The 21,033-nt window shown below is 36.4% G+C and overlaps 1 protein-coding gene across 3 annotated transcripts in view; it reads right to left on the minus strand.

Annotated features, from left to right (window-relative positions):
- BRAF (B-Raf proto-oncogene, serine/threonine kinase) overlaps positions 1-21,033 on the minus strand; it is a 158,988-nt gene that overhangs the window by 23,547 nt on the left and 114,408 nt on the right. For all 3 annotated transcript variants that reach the window (XM_081244864.1, XM_081244863.1, XM_081244865.1), the window contains 4 exons: positions 20,766-20,850; positions 19,575-19,751; positions 4,311-4,357; positions 3,389-3,507 (listed from right to left, as the gene is read on the minus strand). In XM_081244864.1, the coding sequence (XP_081100990.1) occupies positions 3,389-3,507; positions 4,311-4,357; positions 19,575-19,751; positions 20,766-20,850 (428 nt within the window). The remainder of the gene's footprint in view (positions 1-3,388; positions 3,508-4,310; positions 4,358-19,574; positions 19,752-20,765; positions 20,851-21,033) is intronic.

Here is a 21,033-nt window from a genome sequence, read left to right on the forward strand (position 1 = left end):
AAGAAATACTAGACCTGTTGTTATGAGATGTTTGGAAGTAGCACAACCACTACAGTAATCACCTTAGAATTTAAGTTTTCCCACTGGTACAAATGATTCTACTTATCCCAGGGCACCTTAGACAATAATGGTAAAATTTCAAGACTGATAAACTCAAACTCCTTTCTTGCCTCCAAAAGCGGTATAAATATGCTATGGATGCTTTAATAACAAAAGCAATAGACAGTAGGTAGATTTAGTAGAAGATGGTATGAAGAATCTTTTGGCTGCTGCTTCTTGGGCAAAGATACAGACCTAATCATATTTGTTACATCTTTACACATTTCAGTCACTGTATTCTACAGCTAGATTTCTTATTAGCTGTTTACATGAAATACAATAAACGGTTGATTAAATCTTAGCTTAAAGGAGTTCTTTCACCTTGCATCTTCTGTATTGTTTCATTTGGAAGAAATTAGAGAAACTGCAGGGTATTAAAAAACTTTGTAAAAACATTAATTTGATACCAAAACCAGGACTAACTGCAAAAATGAAAGACCTGGGACAAGATTCTTGGTTATTGGTCAGGGTAAGGCAGGTCAGGCTATCTCTCAAGGCAGGCAATAACAGCATCCAGCCTCACCTGCAAAACAGACTCACCTGTGCAGCCTTTAACCTCTCAACATCCAGACTACATTCTAGCCCAATAATATACCATCAGAGCCTGGGGATGGGAACAGCTTCAATTGTGAGTTTTTATAGTTCCCCGGATGACTTTAATGTCCAACCAAGGTTGAGAACCACTGATGAAAGATGTGTGGGAGATCCAGATGAGAGTAAAGGATTGGGGGGGCGTGCAGTGAAGAAGGTTGTATCTATTTGCTTTTGTCATTTATTTTATTGATAACTGCTCTTGGTAGTACAGCGCAAAATAAACCACATACAACTGTGATGTAATGAACAAGCCAGAATATAAGAGGCTGGTTATGATACAGACATAATTTTCAAAGCCAGAACACAATTTCTGTGAGGGGCACTGTAAGAACTACCCTTTTAAAATTTAGTTTTACCTCACTGTTGTTGGTAGATGGTTTGATGAAAGGTCGTATGGGATCTATTTATAAGAAATGCATGATTTATCTTCAATTAATTTAGTAATTTGTAAAAATTTTCACAGAAGTTTCTTTCTTCTTTAAGATATAAATAAAGCAAGGTTGAGAATACTATTGTAAATAATTCAGAGAATTACATAACCTTTGGTTCTGAACAAACTCTTCTCTCCTAGTCTATGGATATACCATATTTGTTTCTGAAAGCAATATCAACCCAAAAAGGATTTTACTCAACAATTAATTGTACTACTGATTAATCTCGTCTTAAAACGCAGCTTGATGGAATAAAGGATGAACCCATCTACCCAGGTATCAACAAAAAAGAAATTAAAAGAGAATATAAACCTTCATGTATAATAGTAGTCTATAAACTGTATAAACTAAGGTTTTTGGAAAAGGACAAATCTGGAGACTTAACTGAGCCTAACTTTCCCTGCAGTAGTTAAAATAAACACACCTTTAAAACATGTAACAATGTTTCTTTATAATTGTAGGTTTTGCAATTTCTCTCCCCCTTAGGATACACTGTTATCTTTGTTACAAGGTATATGCCTTAAAGGTATCTGAGATCCAGATTACAATTATTAATTAGCTTCTTGTTTATAACTATTTATTAAAACAAACATATATTGAAGAAAAAAATATAGCTAACTCTAATTACTAAACCTGAGAAAATGCATTCAAAATCCACTAGTTCAACCCAATGTTAAAGATGGAGAGACTTGGAGGAGGTCAAGAAACGTGCAAGTTAAGAGTCAAACAGAGCACAAGAGTACAGACCTTATGACTCCAAGTCCAATGCCGCCCCCTTCCCACCTTGCCACTCTAATGCCAGTTATTATTACAAGAAATCATGGCCAAATTTAACCCTAGGCGTATCTTGATTAATTCAGAATCCTACCTTGGAATTCTCCTTATGGAACTGCTACAGATAAGTTCAGGGAATTTAGGCAAATGTGGCTTTGAAAGCCCTTGCAGCTTTTCTATTTCCAGCAGGGTGTCTCAAAGTCTTACTGCAGATTCAGTTATTTAAAGCCTAAAACTGCACTAAGAGTTCTGGGACACCCTGTATTCAGCCTGGAAAAGACGTTCTCAAACTTTTTGGTCTCAGGACTCTTTTTCAGTCTTAAAAATTATGGACAACCCCAAGAAGTTTATGTGGATTATACCTGTGGATATTCATATTAAAACTTAACTGAGAAACTGTTAAAATATTTATTAATTTAAATAACAAAACAGTCATTAGATGTTAACATAGATCACCCATTTTTTAATGAAAAGTAACTGTATTTTCAAAAACAAAGTTTAGTGAGAAGAATAGTATTGCTTTTTTTTTTTTTTTTGCCACACTGTGCAGCATGTGGGATCTTAGTTCCCGACCACGGATTGATCCCGTATCCCTTGCAGTGGAAGCGTGGAGTCTTAACCATTGGACCACCAGGGAAGTCCCTGCAATTTTTTTTGACTGATTTAACAGCAGCCAGCTAGAGTCACATATTCGCTTATGCATTCAATCTGCTCTGATGTGTTGAAGAATATGAAGAAAAATCTAGTTTCACACAGGACGACCTTGGGGACCTCTAAAAGGGTCTTAAGGACCCTCCTGAGAACAGCTGGCTTAAGAAAATGATCCTATGCTGCCCTTTTCACAGCCTGCTGAAAGTAACTGCACAGAAGTTTTAGTTCCCTTCTCTTATAACTTCTCTTCCTTATTTTCCACAAAGCAGAAATAGGAATAAAGAAAGAGAAAGAGCTATGCAGGGCACACAAAACTGACAGTGTTAAAAATCTACCTTTCATTTTTGTTTTTGTCTTTCCTTTCCCAGCTGCACATAATTATATGGTTCTTTCTAGTCTAAAGAAAGTAACTTCCCAATTTAGGCTTAAATAAGATTGTGAAACAGCCTCTCTCTTAAAGGGAGTAATTCTTTTATTGAAACCTTAATAATGGCTACAGATCACACCTGCTTAAATTGCATACTTTTTTTTTTTGAAACAGGATACACAGAACATTCTGAACACAAAATATTTTAAAGAGACAATCTGAATAAAATTTAAACAGTGTTTATAAAATACACTTTTTGTTTGAAATATACTGAAACTGGTTTCATAATCTTTTTAAAGATAAAGAAAAAAGTTAAAATCTATTTATATATAAAATAAGATCAACATTGATTTTTGTGAATACTGAGAACTATGAAAATACTATAGTTGAAATCTTCAGTGACTTTCTAATAACTCAACAGCATCTCAGGGTCCAAAAATTTAATTAATGGAGAAATAGCCTCAATTCTTACCATCCACAAAATGGATCCAGACAACTGTTCAAATTGATGGGACCCACTCCATCGAGATTTCACTGTGGCTAGACCAAAATCACCTATTTTTACTGTGAGGTCTTCATGAAGAAAAATATCTGAGGTGTAGTAAGTAAAGGAAAACAACAGATCTCATTTTCCTATCAAAGCAACCATTATGAAAAATTTAGGCAAGAGATCTAATTTCTATAATTCTATATATTATGATATTCTTTAAAGAAGTATAGTACTTCATATTTTCTTTTAAAGTTAATAAATATGTTTTAAAAATAGTGTTATTTGGACTCTGTGACCTGCTTTTAAGATATCTGGTGCTTGAAATGTGGTAGGATGAGGTGAGATGTTTTCCTAAGTTTATGGGAGGAGACATTGAAACTTTCCCATTAGATTTCAGTAATGTAGGCCCAAATATCTTTCTGGCACTGCTGGGAAAGCTGTAAAGGCTCTTCACTGGAATGAAAGAGGTCAACTGGCAGACAGGATCTTAATCTGGGCTTATGGAAGAAGAAACGTTACGTTTTTCTCACCTCATTGTTATATAATGTAGAGCCTTCAGTTACATCTCAACTACCACTGAGCAAGGTCAGAGCACTGAAAGAAACTAGTAGATAGCTACAAAACTATGCATTTTGTACTGCTTATAGAACATAAACAAGCAATCAAAGAGTCCTACTATCATAATGACTTGATAGGTTTTTTTGTAATGGTCAATTGTTCAAAAACCAAAAGCAGGTTGTAGTACCTTGTACTACTATACTCTTGTGTAAACCCATTTATTAATTCCCTTTACAGTGTATTATTGAACTTAGCATGAAAACTGTTTTTACATAATGTGAAGATAAAATGCAGGAGAAAAGGTCAGGATGTTTTCAAACTTCGCAGACAAATTCAGGAAGGATACTATTACTCTTGAGGTCTCTGTGGATGATTGACTTGGCGTGTAAGTAACTGAAAAACAAAACATCATTTTAACCTGAGTAGAGCTAAAGACTCTGGCCTCAGTATCTATAGAACACATTTAGGGGTGTAAATAAAGATTTATTTAGAATCATGATACAACTGCAAACTGTACATAACCCCTTTAAATAAGAAATAGTAAAATAGACTGCAAGTGAACTAAGGATTTTAGGACCATATTACTACTATGGTACAACCAAAATCTTTTCTATTGAAAGACTTTGCTTTATCTTTTACTATTTACCAATACAAACCTTCCACTCCAGTCAAGCCTATTTATCCAGGTCCTTTAATTATACCTTGGTATTTAATCCCACCTCTGTGACCAATGCTCCCCTCTCACACCAAATTAGCTTTCATTCTATTCTCTACTGAATCATACTTTTTCTTTAAGATTCAATATACATTATGACTCCTAAGTGAAGCTTTCCCAAGACTCAACCACAAGTGATCTTTCTTTCCCCTGTTCAGTTATGTAGTAATTATTTTAACAGTTTGATTCATGTATTTTTTTCACCTGCTTATGTTCACTTTCTATTTGGAATGTAAACTCCATTTGATAAAATAAAACTATTTTTAAAAGTAGAATTACATATTCTTAAAATACCTTCTTAAAACTAGTGAGGAGCTAACTTTCTAATGTAATGGACACAGTGAATCTATTTCAAAGTCAGTGATAAGTTTAAATCATCTGATACCCCTAAGAACTGTCTTAGTTGACTTTATTGAGGGAAAGAGCTGTGTCTAGTTTATTTCTGTTTATCCCCAGTGCCTAGTACAGTGCCTGGCATGTGGTAGGTATTCAATACATATCTGTTGACTCAACTACAATGAGACGCATATAATGTCCTAATCAAGGTTATTTTTCTTCATTTAATACTGGAAAGAACAGACATATGAGACTTCTGAAATCTAACAATGACTTTTAGGAAATAAATTTTGCCTTAAAGTAAAACCTTAAAATTCAAATGATATAATCAAAATTATGTAATGAACACTTTAAAAATGAAAGATTTGCAAATAATTAAGTTTATTATTTACGCTTTCTCACCTTCAATTAAGTTTTCTCATCCAGACATCAAGATCTCGAAATTTTTTCTCAGACCAAATTTTCATTTAAAATTACTTGTTTATACAAGTAACTCCTTCTCCTCCAATTACTCTTACATGATACTGTTTACTTCCTTCACAGCATTTATCACAATCTGAACTTATCTTGCTGTTATGATTTTTTAGGCCTAGCATTTGATATACGACATCACACTGTCACTCTTCCATTGAAAAAAAAACATGATGTCATAGGTCTCATTTGCTTAAAAAGTTCTGCAGTGGCAAACAAAGGTAAAAAACAGATGGAGAAAAATGAGTCTCAATCAAAAGCTGTTCCAAGATGGGGAGACCTTATCCTCATTAGAAAGAAAAGGGGACAGGTGATGGTGCTGGCGGTGGAGCACAGTGCTTCAGTCTGGTATTTAGTGCACAGATAAGGTGTTGGTCTTTGAAAAGACATTCTGTCTTCTTTGAAATTAAAAACAACAATAACAACAACAAATGGATGGTATACATGAAAATACGAAGGCATGATGAAGTTATAAGATGGGAAGATAAAGGTATTGATGGATAGTGTCAATCCTTTCAACAAATCTGATACAAAGAAATACAGCAAGAATAAGGTAGACAGAAATGTAACTAGAGGGTTGAAGAGAGAAAATTTCTGCCCAGGAAAGTACTAGGTAATTAACAAGATATAAATATGATGGCTAAGCTAGTGATATAACCATAAACAGCATAAATCTATTATAGGCCAAAGTTGCATATAGTTGCAACTTGAAATAACACTACTTTATTCTTGTGTAATCCTCTATTGTTTAGAAATTGCTTTACTAACTTATATCTCATTTAATAAACTCTTTCTGTAACACTTCTATAACAAAAGCAGCAAAAGAACACAAATCCAGGTCTATATAATGGAAGGTTGGAAAGAAAAGAGACTTAAATTCCCCAGCTGGAAAAATGGGATAGGTATCATACCTCAATCCCTACCTAATATTCCAGAGTAATTACTACCCTAAATAATTCTATTTAGGCTGACACTAAACCATAATTTCCTAAGCACCAACCAGTTACAATGGAAGACGCCAAAAACCACATAACTGATTGAGGGTAAGGAAGGGAACAAGAATAAACTGACTTTGCTACAGATGATGCAAGGGTCTATCCATTACATAGGACAATTAAATTGGACCTCCTTCTTACCTTTTGAAGATGTTAAGTAGAACCTTATAAGTTTATAAAAGTAGCAGGAAAGAAAAAACATGCTATAAACTAAATGAATATCATTCTCTTGATAGGTTTCTGTTAGGAGCCTCCTTCCTTGTAAAAGAAAAAGTGTCCATCTACAGACTCAATTTAATCTTAAAGCTGGCAAATCATCCAGTAAAATTTGTTCTCTACACTGCTTCTTCCAAGGTCTTACTCAAGATTCAGCTTTTCAACATTCTTTTTAGACCATAATATGATGCCCCGAAAGGAAATACAATGCTCTAGATTTGATCTGATCGACACAAACTAGAGTGAGAGTCTCATCTTCATCCTCCCCTTAAATGTAAGACCTGAAACCATAAAACTCCTAGAAGAAAACATAGGCAGTAAGCTCCTTGACATTGGACTTGATGACAAGTTGTTTGGGTCTGACACCAGAAGTAAAGGCAACAAAAGCAAAAACAAACAAGTGGGACTACACCAAACTAAAAAGCTTCTGCACAGCACAGGAAACCACCAACAAGATGAAAAGGTAACGTACCAACTGGGAGAAAATATCTGCAAATCATATATCTGATAAGGGGATACCCAAAAAATATAAAGAACTCATACAACTCAGTAGCAAAAAACCCAATCTAGTTTTAAAAATAGACATTTTCCCAAAGAAGACATACAAATGGCCAACAGGTACATACATACATGAAAAGGTGTTCAACATCACTAATCACCAGGGAAATGCAAATCAAAACCACAATGAGATATCACCTCATATATGTTAGAATGGCTATTATCAAAAAGACAAGAAATACCAAATGTTGGTGAGGAGTAAAGGGAATACTTATGCACTGTTGGTGGGAATATAAATTGGTGCAGTTGCTATGGAAAACAGACTGCAGGTTCCTCAAAAACTTAGAAACAGAATTACCATATGATGTAGCAATTCCCCTTTTGGGTATATATATATCCAAAAGAATTTAAATCAGGATCTCAAAGAGTTATTTGCACTCTCATGTTCACTGCAGCATTATTCACAACAATCAAGACATGGAAACAACCTAAGTGTCCATGAATGGATAAAGAAAATGTAACACACACATACATACACACAGGAATAAGCCATAAAAAAAGAAGGAAATCCTGTCATTTATGACAACATGGATGGATCTCGAGGGCATTATGCTAAGTGAGATAAGTCAGAGAAAGACAAATACTGTATGATCTCACTTACATTTGGAATCTCAAAAAACAGAAAAAACAAAAACAAAACCCAAATTCATCTTCATCTTCCTTACAGTGGGAAAAAATGTTTATTGCACCAGCCATTATTATTATGGCAGCCACAGTCACTCTACTGGCTCCTATTAAAATTATATTCAATTACAACCCTAGAGAGTTGTTGTTCTTGCATTGCTCCTACAAAACCATTTCCCTCATCCAACATTTGTATACTTCTCTTTTCTGGACTTGGATAAGATTTCATATTTTGTAGACATGACCTATAATTTCAGCTTATTAAAATTTTAGTTTTCACTAAAAAATAAGTTATAAAAGATCAGCATGCTAATGATGCCCTCATCTAAGTTATCTGTAAATACGCAGTCATATTCAAGAGAAGAAGGAGGACAAAAATCTCCTAGCTTAAGAGCTTCAGGTATGACAATAATACAATTATGAACCTAGTTAAATTCTTCGTTTGTTACATATCTCCATCTTATCCTCAAGAATATCATGAGAAATATTATTCAAATACCTTGCTGAAATTCAAATACTATGCCTACATCATCTGTAGGTGCAGGCATTTACCAGTCTAGTCTATTTACAAAAGCCTCAAGTATCTCTCACTCAAGTTTGCTATTTTCTTGTATTTTCTACTATTTCTAAAACCAAATGACTGGCCTACACAGACATTAGCACTTCAGTCCTCTTTCATCTAATGCTACACAATTTCAAAAAAGTTCATCAGTCTTCACACAGCAAGCTAAATCTCTCCTCTGACACCAATAGAGAATTTAGCAGTTGACTGGACTGGTATGCATGACGGTGGTGACAAGGTGTTATTTTACCCAAATGCAGTTCCAAATTCTGGTCTCCCTTCTACTTTGTTGCCCTCCAAGCCCTCATAATCACAATGTGGGAAGTGAGCAAGACCAAAGGGAATGCCATTCTGCTACTCCTGTTTAGTCAGTAATCATTTACCACTTTAAAATAATTAAAATCCTTAATACATGGAGTTCACACATTTTTCAGTTGTGCTCTATAGTGGCCTAAATTCTATTTTTACTTAGATTTTTCAGTTTCTCTTGCGTTAAAAAAATCAAATTTGTTGACAGGTATAACTAGTATACAACACAAAATGCACCCAATTTTTCTGCACAGTTTAAAGGGTTTTTCACAAACACATATATATACACTTGTCTAAAGACCGACCACAATCAAGATGGATATCCATCACCCCTAGAAGTTTCTTCACACATTTCTGCAATTAATAACACCCACCCTTGGGCTTCCCTGGTGGCGCAGTGGTTGAGAGTCCGCCTGCCGATGCAGGGGACGCGGGTTCGTGCCCCGGTCTGGGAAGATCCCACATGCCGCGGAGCGGTTGGGCCCGTGAGCCATGGCCGTTGGGCCTGCGCGTCCGGAGCCTGTGCTCCGCGACGGGAGAGGCCACAACAGTGAGAGGCCCGCATACAGCAAAAAAAAAAAAATAAAATAAAAAAAAAAAAAAATAACACCCACCCTAGGCTCAGGCAACCATTGATAATGATTTCTGTCACTAGTGATTAGTTTTGCCTTTTCTAGAATTTCACATAAACAAAAACATGCGGCTTCTTTGGCTCAGCATGATCCTGAGGTTCACACACTGGCTGCATGCAGTATTAAGAGTGTACAGATATACCATAACTTACCCAGTTACCTGTCAGACATTTGGGTTGCTGTGTTTTTTGGCAATTATGAATAACATACTATAAACATTCATGTACAAATCTTTGTTGCTGACTTGTTTTCATTTATTTTGGGGAAATCAGTAGGATTAGAATTGCTCATATGGTAATTTTAATTTTAAAAGAAACTGCCAAAGTGGTTGTACCATTTAAGATCCTCATCAGCAATGTATAAGAATTCTGGTTACTCGGCATCCTTGCTAATAAACCTGGTATTGCTGGCTTTGATTATAAGCGTTCTAGCGGGTGTGCAGGGGAACCTCGTCTATTTTAATGCCTCACATATTGAACATCTTTGCTTTGCTTATTTGCCATTCTTTTATATTCTTTAATAAATTACTCCAATCTTTTGCCCATTTTTCCACTGGGTAGTTTGTCTTATTACTGAGTTGTAAGAGTTCTATATATGTTTTGGATACACTTCTTTCAACAGATAATGTATCTTGCGAACATTTTCTTCAAGACTGTGGCTTGTCTTTTCATTTTCTTAACAATGTCTTTCAAAAAAGCAAAAGTTTTGAATTTTGATGAAGTCCAATTTACGAATTTTTTCTTCTACGGTTCTTAATTTTTGTGTCCTAAGAAATCTTTGCCTATCTTTGGGCTACAGTGATTTTCTCCTATGTTTCTTCTAGAAGTTTAAGATGTTCACCTTTTAGTCTTAGGTCTGTGATCCATTTTGAATGAATATTCATGCCTTGTATCAGGAAAGGGCTATTTATTTATCCTATATGGATATACAGTTGTCCCAGCAACATTTGTTGAAAGGACTATCCTTTCTCCATGAATTGCCCTAGCATCTTGGTTAAAAAAAAAAAAGACAACTGACCATAGACATAATAGATATATTTGTAGGCTTTCTTTCCTCCCTGTGTTGACTCACACATCTATCCTTATGCCAATATCACAGTGTCTTGATTACTGTGGCTTTATAGAAAGTTTTGAAATCTCACACTAAATGTCCTTCAACTTTGTTCTTTTTCAAAACTGTCTTGACTATTCTAGCCACTGCCATTTCCATATACATTTTAGGATCAACTTGTGAATTTCTACAAAAAATCCTGCTGAGACTTTGACTGGGACTGCACTGAACCTATAGATTCTATAGATCAATTTGGAAAGAACAGACATCTTAACAATGTTGAGTTTTCTAGTCCATGAATATGATATTTGTATGTCTTTTTTGTTTCCTATCTGGGACCTGCATTAGAGAGGGTATAATCCCTCTTTGGAAAATATTCTCATCATAGTTTCTTAAGTACAACACTGGCCTGAAGAGAATAAATGAGAATGTATTGTAAACATGGAATATCATGATATTGATGGAATAGCAAAAACTATGCTATTCTCTCTTTTTAAGTTCACTTCAAACATTCATAAGCCCAAATACATAAAATCAGAAGCATGATATTTGTTTATTTATAAGAGCAAGACAGCTCAATGTGGGAAAGGATAGATATTTGAACAAATGTTGCTGGGACAATTGGATACCCGTATGAGGGAAAAAAAACTTCAACCCTTACCTCATACCAATTTGAAGTGGGTTGAAGAACTAAAACTAAAAGCAAAAACTGTAAAACTTCTATAAGAAAACAAAGAATTACTATCACCCTCTTGTACACGTAAAGCATTTTCAAGTTCTCAGGATATTTTTACATCACTTCGTTTTATGACCTTTGTGTTTCTTTGTGAGGCAAGCAAAAAAGGCAATAATTCCACTTATACTGATGGGAAAACCAGAGCCTAGAGGACCTAAGTGACACGACCAGAGAGGCATAGTGGAAAGGGGATGGGTTTTGAGTGTACAGATTTCGCTTTGAATTCCAACTGTATCACTTACTAGCCATACGACCTTGGGTACATGACATCATTTCTCTAAGCTTTGGATTCCTAACCTGTAAAATGGAGATAATAATTATGTTGACCTTCATAGGTTCTTTCGTTTATTTAACACATATTTATTGAAAGCCCACCATGTGCTAAGCAACAACTGTTCTAAGTCTTGGAGATAAGGCAGAAAATCCCTACCCTCAAGGGGCTTGCATTTTAGTATAGAAGATAGAAAATAAAAAAGATGCATGAGTAGAATATACTGTATTCTATAGGTGGGAGACAGAAAATGCTAAGTTGTAGGGGGTTGTCATTTTAGGCCAGGGAGGGCCTCTTTACAAAGGACATTTTGGGTAAAGATTCAAAGGAGGGGAGGGAGTCATGCAGATATGGGATAAGAACACAGCAGGCAGAGGGACTAGCAAGGGTCAAGTCCTACAGCAGGTGTGCACTTCCCATGTTCTAAGAATGGCAAAGAAGGCAAACTGGCTTGGAACAGAAAGAGCAAGAGGGAGAAGAGTAGTGAGTGAGCTGAGAGAGGGAGTAAAACAGGCAGTGGGGGAGGGAGGGTTGTGGTGGTGGTCACATGACAAAGGACTATTATAAGGACTTGGGCTTCCTTTCTGCATGAAAAGTGACGACACTGGAGGAGCACAGGAGCAATGTAATCTGACCCAAGTCTTCAAAGGACCACTCTGGCTGCTGTGCTGAGAGGAAACCGAGGGTGGGTAAGGGTGGAAGCAAAGCACTCGTCCAGCCACGAGATACCTGTGGCTTGAATCAGGGTGATAGCAGAATAGGTGATGAGAAGTTGTAAGAGTCTAGATATACTTGAAAGATAGAGCTGACAGGAGTTGATTAATAGGTTGGTTGTACGGTGTGAGAAAAAGAAAGGAGTCAAAAATTAAGTACAAAACGTCAGGCATAAGCAGCCTAAGAACAGAGGTGTCAGTTACTGAGATGGAAAGACTGTTGGAAGGGCAGGCTTGAGGAAAAAGATCAGGAGCTCAGAATTAGACAAGTTAAATTTGAGATGTCCATTAGACAATCAAGCGATGTTGAGCACACAGTTAGATATGACAGTCTGGAGTTCAGAGGAAATGAACTGGTTGGAGACTGGCATAGAAAAGGTAATTAAATGGTATTTTAACTCACGAAACTGGATGGGATTACCAAAGGAACGTAATCCCTGGACTATTCCAATATTTAGAGAGGTTAAGGAGTTGAAAAAGAACTAGCACAACTTTTTTATTATGAAAATGTTTAATCATAGAGAAAAACTAAAAGAAGGGTACAATAAATACCCTGGTACCCTCCACCTAGGTTCAACAATGGTCAGCATTCTTCCAAATGTGCATGATAAGAAGGATGTTTTAAAATGGGAGAAAATCCAGTAGAAAAGGAGAATCTGATGATGTACAGGAGAGAGCCACGCAAAAGATGTCAGTGGATAGGAGAAAGGGGATGGAATCTAGTGCACAAATTGAAGGACGGGCTTTTACTCTTAGTGATAAAACAGAAAAACTGAGCATGAATGTAGGTAGGTAGGTAGATATTATGGTGGGTGCTTCTAATTTTCTTAATGAAATGGCAAGCAAGGTTATCAGCTGACAGTTCTTGGAGAAGAGGTGTTGGAGAACTGAGGATAAAGGAAGTATGACAGTGTCTACGGGAGAGGAAGAGCAAAAAACCAGGGAAGGGAACGTGTGATTGCTGCACGGCATGAAGGGCTCACTTGAGGTGTTGAAAGGATTGACTAAACTCAAGAAGCAGAACAGTGTAGAGTTTAAGGAAATACACTCTGGAGCCAAAGGGCTTGCGGCAAGTCACTTGGCCTTTTAAACTGTAGTTTCTCCATCAGTAAGTAGGGGATAATAATAGGATCTACCTCACAGGGTTGTTGAGGATTAATTGAGATAGTATATATAAAGTACACAGAACAGTGTCTGGCACAAAGTATTATGTAATTGCTAAATATATCACTGTATATATAAAAAACCACAAAACATAGTTGGTATAAAAAAAAGAGTGAGTTACTAGTAGTATCAGAGGTGGAGTCAGAACATAATATGTATTGATCAGTAAAGATGTCTAAAATAAGAGCAAGTAAAAAAAAAAAAGGTAAAACCAGTGTGATTCTATATTTAAAACCACAACAAACCACTGTATACAGTATTAAAATACAGAATTCTGAAAAGATACATAATACTACACATCAAAACACTAATGATACTTCTCTCTCAGTGGAGTATTGGTGCTTATTTATGTTTACATTTTCTATATTTTCTATAATGATTATGTATTTCCTTATAATATCTTATATTTTGAAATTAAGAAAAACTGCAACAAAGGCTAATGTAGAAATCACTTATTCTCACCATACTTAACCCAGTTAAATTTTTACACATTTGCCTCCTGTCTTTTTAAAAAATTTATACCTGTAAAAAGGTTGTGAAAGTAAAACACAACTGTAGAATCTTTTTAATTAAAAGCCAGAAACCACAAGAATTTTATATAGGTAAAGCTAAAGCCCCTCTCTCCTTGATAGCTATCCCCATCTTGACCCCTTTTTGCCATTCCTGGAGAAAACAACTACTGAGCTTGGCATATACCTTCTAATCTTTGCTTTACTGCTTCTACATACATATATGTAAGACTTAAAAAAATATATATATAATGTTTTGTTTGTAAAATTTTAAGTGGTCTCATGCTACAGCTTGCTTTTCTCACTGGACATATTGTAAAGCTGATGTTGATACATGTATTATTCATTTCTGCTATATATTCTTTCCCTGCACATATGTGCCAAACTTTATCAGTCCTCTACTGATGGACATTTATGTTTCCAATTTTTCACTATTATATATTTTCCTGTAATACATCTCTTCCTATACACATCTCTTGGAACAAAAGCTGGTGTTTCTTGTGGGTAGACCAGACACTTTACATTTTAACAGATACTTGCAAAATGTCCCCAGGGTGGTTGGGTTGCATCAGGAGTGTCCCAGTAAGCAATTTCCCTAAACTTTATCAACACTTAACCTTGCCAGAATTTAGGAATTTGCCCAATTCCAGTGGGTAAAAAATAGTGTACTTCTTTTAATTTGCATTGTTTGTGATTATCAGCATCCTCGTCTCAATTACTGTTTTTATCTACCAGAAAATGACGCTTGCTAGAATTATTCTTCAATTAATTAGAATTATTTTCAATCATTAATACATGTTCACCAACTTCTCAGCTTCAATTGATCCTTCTATCTTTCCTATAAATAGGTTTACTTATGAGTAAAAGGAGGCATACGCTCCATTATTTCAAAAAGTAAACTGTGGGCTTCCCTGGTGGCGCAGTGGTTGAGCGTCCACCTGCCGATTCAGGGGGACGCGGGTTCGTGCTCCGGTCCGGGAGGATCCCGCGTGCCGCGGAGCGGCTGGGCCCGTGAGCCGTGGCCGCTGAGCCTGCGCGTCCGGAGCCTGTGCTCCGCAACGGGAGAGGCCACAGCAGTGAGAGGCCCGCGTACCGCAAAAAAAAAAAAAAAAAAAAAAAAAAAAAAAAAAAGTAAACTGTGACCATTTATCCCCAAATTATTTTTAATCACCTTATATACAGAATATAACACTCCTGTGAGTAAACAACAGACCACAACCTTTTCTTTGTGCCTCCCTGATTTAACATTTAGTCAATTTTATAATAAAGCTAAATTTAAAATTATAAATAAATATTAGACCGAAATGAAAAGTCCTGCAAAGAAACAGCATGATAGACTGACGAGTCCTGAAATTTCTTTAGTAACATTATTCTTTAAAATACCCTGGCCCTTAGGCTGAATCAATGACTATCAGGTGAGAAGGTGATAAACATACTACATGAACCCTGATTCCTAAGAGTGAGTCTTTAATTATCTACCACTAGAATAGCTCTGCCCTCTTAAAGTTAACCTAGGAATCAGAAATGATCGTTTACTGAAGAGAGAGAACAGAACCACACAGGAGAAATGGCACTCATTCACCGTGTGCTTATATTCTATAATCCAATAAAGGTGACATATTTGAAAGTCCCAATGATTCAACCTTCCTAATTACTAAAGTTTTTATCTTATGAATGACTGTGACCTCAATACTTTATACAATGAGATAGGATGCTCTTACTCTGCTTATACCCTGTGACTTTAGAGTCAATTTTGCAAAGTAGAAAAGGTCACTTTCAACAGCATCTGGAAATCATGCAGGGGGCAGACTATTTTGAAATGAGGCTGTGCAGAAGTACATTATTAAGCAGCTATTTAAATAGTCTGTGGAGTTACTGGTCAGCTACATCTAGCTGGTTCTGTTCTTTGTGCAATGATGGTGGAAGACAAGGGAAGAGGGACCCGACATTTAAAAGTTTAATAATTGCAAGGAAAGTAATTTCCAGTGTACTGTAAATATCAGCATTTTAACATTTTTAATTGTTATCTGAATGTTCCTTATAAAGCATCTGTTCTTGTTTCATAGATAGAAAATCTTCTTTTATCTCTGAGAAAAGTGATAGGGTTTTTTTGGGGGGGGGCGGGTATCTCTTCTCCTTGCATTGTGTTTGTTTATTCCTAGTTGCCTTTTCCCCCATTTGTTCTCTCTCACTGGCATCAGAGACTTTCCCTCTGATATCTGGTAATTGAGAGAGAATTTGTCTTTACTCAGATTGAGACTAAAGGCTACGGAAAGCTCTGAGCACGCAGATGGGCTTCTTGGGTTTGAACTCCCATGTACTCCCGTCTAGGTGGAGTTCCTGATGTCACTACCTTTGGGTCTTTACTCTTGGCTGGTAAGATTCCTCAGACAAAACTCTTCCAATCTCCTGCGTGAAGGGGAAGGTCTGGCTGCCAGCAGTCCGGGAAGCAAATGAAAAGAGCACAGGGGAACTCTCCGCTCATCACTCAGTAAGCAGTCACTCACCGCCCCCCCCCCCACCGCCATTTCCCCCTATGTCCTGGGTCCAGAGAGTTTCTCCCCTCTCCAGAGAATACATTTCCAGTGTACTGCCAGGGTAGGGATGGGGTATCTACCCAGTGGCACAGAGCAGAAGGGATTTAGAGAGACATTTCAGACAGGCCTTTTCATTTATGTACTCTTTCTCCTCCAGAGATAACCCCACAGTGCCAATTCTTGAGACTTGAGAATTCTGTGGTACAAATCAGGTTGGTTTCCATTTTTCCACAGTCAGTTAATAATTTAGTTTTTTTGGGTGTACTATGTCCATTATCACTTCTCCATCTGCTTTCTAGCTTCTAAAATGTTACTGCTATTCTTTTCTTCCTCTTTGTTTTCTCCATCTTTATATGTTCATGCTTCAAAAAAATTCTCATTATTACAGTTTTGGTGGCGTTTCAAGAGAGCAAAAACCTGTCCCCTTAACCTGAAAATCACACAGCCACTTTAATAAGAGGATCTGCAATCTGCCAAAGCCTTCAGAAACTAAAGATGTGTTGGTACATTTAACCCCAGTTGTATATATTGTCTTATGAAGAACCGAAGGGAAATGTATCTTCTTTGATTAAATTTCAGCTGGTAATAAAAAATATAATCTGTTAGAAGGCTTACGTTTTATAATTAATACTTTTTCAGCTATTAAAATATAGGATAAACTGATGGGATGATCTACATTCATAGCCAGACATACTCATCATACAGTAAGTGTTACTTAAAAATGTAAGCAAAGTCTTTTAGAGAAATTAATTGACTGTAAAGCTTTATACGTATCGATCCCAAACTGTAAAGTAATGGGAAAATATTGCCTCTTAACTAACTACTCCCCAGACCACAGAACGATTCCAAGTTGACGGTGTTCTCCTCTCCTGGCACTTCTTACCTTAATCGACAGTGGCACTTCACTGCCCCCTTACTGTTTCTGAAACAACTTTTAATACTATTCTCTGCTGCCTCTGTGTACAGCAAAAGCATTTTCCCCTCTGTTATTCTTTTATTACTTCTTTGACTATTTTTCCTTTCCTCGACATTTCTCAGTTTTGATATGACTAGGATGTGACGCTTTCTCTTCTGGAAGGTAAATCTATCAACAATATGCAGTTGTGTGTAATCATGGTTTCATTTTCAAATTTTTGTAACATGTACCTATCATAGGCCAGGCCTTGTTCTAGGCATTAGAGATAAAACAATGAACAAAACAAGACCCCTGCTCTTGTACAGCTTGTATTCTAGTGGGGATGACAGACGATAAACAAATATGTTATATGGAATTGGGTGTTAAAAACAAGAATGGGGTACAGAGTGACAGAGTGGGGCAGGAAAATGTTATATAAGGTGATCAGAGAAGGCTTCCTTTAAAAGGCAACTTTTGAACAGAGACAAAAGAGAGAAGCTCTATGAATATTTGTGGCATGAGTACCTATCTCCAAAAGAAAATAACAAGTACAAAGGCCCTGAGGAAAGAGCATGCTTGGCCTGCTGAAGAAACAGCAAAGAGACTGGTGGGGTGGGAGCAGAACAAGCTTTCTTTCTCTCTCAATGTTTACCATTCTGGCCAAGGTTTACTCTTTGCAAGGTTTTTTAAAAAAATAATTAATTAAATAATTAATTAATTGGCTGCGTTGGGTCTTCGTTGCTATGTGCGGGCTTTCTCTAGTTGTGGCGGGCAGGGGCTACTCTTCGTGGCGGTGCACGGGCTTCTCATTGTGGTGGCCTGTCACGTTGCGGCGCGCAGGCTCTAGGTGCGCGGGCTTCAGTAGTTGCGGCACATGGGCTCAGTAGTAGTTATGGCCCATAGGCTTAGTTGCTCCGTGGCATGTGGGATCCTCCCGGACCAGGGCTCAAACCCGTGTCCCCTGCATTGGCAGGCGGATTCTTAACCACTGTGCCACCAGGGAAGTCCCTCTTTGCAAGATTTTAATATAATCTTTCAGATTTGAACAGATTCAGATTCAGAGGTGGGATGTTTTAAGTCTACTGGATAAGTGGTAATGTTATTGAATAAGGTAATAATTTGCTGCAATAAGGATTTTGGCTGAATACAGGTTTATAAACAATCTAAATTACAGATATATTGCCTAGTTTCGAGACAGAGAGGGTAGGACAGTGGGAAGATTTAACAGCTAGATCCGGTTTTGAGTCTTGGTTCTATGCTTATTTGCTACAAATGATCCTGAGTCAGAGTTTTAGGCATCAGTACATGTATACTCTTTTACCTTTTTTATTCTAATTTTATAATGTAAAAGCAGTATAGTGGTTATAGTGGTTATGGGGAAAGAATAATGGTTTGGGAGTCAAAAGTCCTGACTTAAACACCTTTGCTGCTGCTTATTAAATGTGGAGTCTAGACAAGTCATTTAGAAGCCTCAGTTTCCTTACCTGTAAACATAAAATAAAAATATCTACTTCATAACATTACAAAGATTAAATGACATAATGGCCTATGCATGTGAAAGCCATTTGTATACTATAAAATGTTAAATTAACTTAAGACACATGCATATTTTTAAACTACCTATGGAACTTTCAAACATATTTTACTTACTTAAATTTTTTCATCAAAGTGCTTTCAAAATTTATTTAATTTTACCTTTTGATTTACCTGTTTATTTGTACTTGCATGCAAAATTTATCCTTCGTAGTCAGTTTCCTATGTTGACCCATGATAAATTTTATAGAGTAACTTTTAATCTTTTAAATTACACAGCAAAATTCAATGGATATGAACAGGTCAACTTGAAATCCTCAAAAAGGATCAAAATGCGGACTTTCATTTTACTTTACTTTTACTTTATTTCACACAGATGATCATCTTGCAATAGAAAATATGGGTACGTGGAAAAAATTTGAAAGGATAACTAACAATCATTTTATATACTTCAATAACTGTTAATGACTTTTTAGTGGGTTTTTTTTTTTTGGCCTATTTTTGTCTTTTGAACCCTTATTGCTTAGCTAAATTAGAGCATGCTAAACAGAAATTTGTAGTCACATATTTATTATCAAATATTTGATATATGTTCTGAAGACTATACTAGAGAGAGACTATTTTATTTCTTAATATCATATTGCTAGCCATTAGTTAAAAGTGTCTACATGTTGCTGGACAGTAACTGAAAATGTAAGTCAAAAGTATAATAGCTAAAACCTTTAAAATATCCTCAATGGTCTTCAAAAGTAACTTACAAGAGATTTAACAGAATGGAACTTACTCCATGCCCTGTGCAGTCTGCCGTGCAATATCTATAAGTTTGATCATCTCGAATTTGGTCTCAATGATGTGGAGATGATGATATAAGCTGGAGCCCTCACACCACTGGGTAACAATAGCCAGTTGTGGCTTTGTTGAATAACCCATGAAGAGTAGGATATTCACATGTCGAGTTTTCCTGTAAAAAGAAATGTGACAGTAAATAGTAAATGTTGATAAACTTTAGCAAATGTTAAAAAAGAGGGCCGAAGCAGTCTACTTATTAATAAGATGTTGTCAGAAAAAGGTGTTTTTAAAAAAGCCAACAGAAGGATAAATTTAGATGAGACTTTAGGAATTGCCTAGTCTAACATCCTACCCTTTTCATATACATCTTTTTTAGTATACCTCATAGACAGGCAACTAGAGATTCCTTAAATACCTTCAATTATGGGAAGTTTATCACTGAGACTGTAGCCTGTTCCCACTACTCTTTTTCTTTTTTAAATTTTTTTGGCTGTACTGCGTGGCAGGTGGGATCTTAGTTCCTCAAGCAGGGATCGAACCTGCGCTCCCTGCAGTGGAAGTTCGCAGTCCTAACCACTGGACCACCAGCAAAGTCCCCTCTTTTTTTTCTTTTAAAGTGGTTCTAGTATTAGTAAAATTTTAGGTTGAGAAAAAATCATTTTCCTACAACTTCCGCCACTGGATTCCCTGTTCTGCTCTCTGCAATGAAACAGAGTAAGTTTATATCCTCTTGAACATAACAGCCTTCTATGGACCCAAATATTCTCAGTTCTGTTGACTATTTTCTCCCTGAGTTACAGTTCCAGAATCCTCCTCACCTAAGTTGTCCTTGCCTGGACATGTTCTAGTTTGTTAATTTTCCTCAAGTTCCAGGGCTTGATACAATCTCTAAATGTGTTCTGATGAGCTTAGAATTTTGAGAGCATTGTCTCCATAAGTGGAAGTATTACTTCTCGTGATCAGAACACTATATTTCCATTAATTCACTCTAGGATTAATATTTCTATCAGCTGTACTATATAATATTGCATACCACTTAAAAGAATACAGTTAAAGACAAAATATGCTCAGACAAACTTTGTTTTCTTCATTTTAAGTAAATCTGTACAGCGAACAGTGGCTACCACTGGAAAACACAAGTTGATCAAGATGACTTCTCTGGAAAACGGGATTCTCACGAGCTCACCTGAGTACTCCTACTTCATTCTTGAAGGCCTGTAACTGCTGAGGTGTGGGTGCTGTCACGTTCAACATTTTCACGGCCACATCACCTAAAAGGTAAGTGCCATTCCAAATGTCATTCCAATTTTTAAAATTTAAAAATATAAAAAAACCTAGGGTATTTTCACTAATTACCACAGCCTTAAAACTATACCATTATAAAACTGCAAATAAATTATACCTTAACTTCCTAAACTGCATTAATTTTCTAAGGATAAAAACTAAATCAACAA

The sequence above is a fragment of the Mesoplodon bidens genome, assembly GCF_964165515.1.
Source record: "Mesoplodon bidens genome assembly, chromosome: 9".
Classification (NCBI taxonomy): Eukaryota; Metazoa; Chordata; class Mammalia; order Artiodactyla; family Ziphiidae; genus Mesoplodon; species Mesoplodon bidens.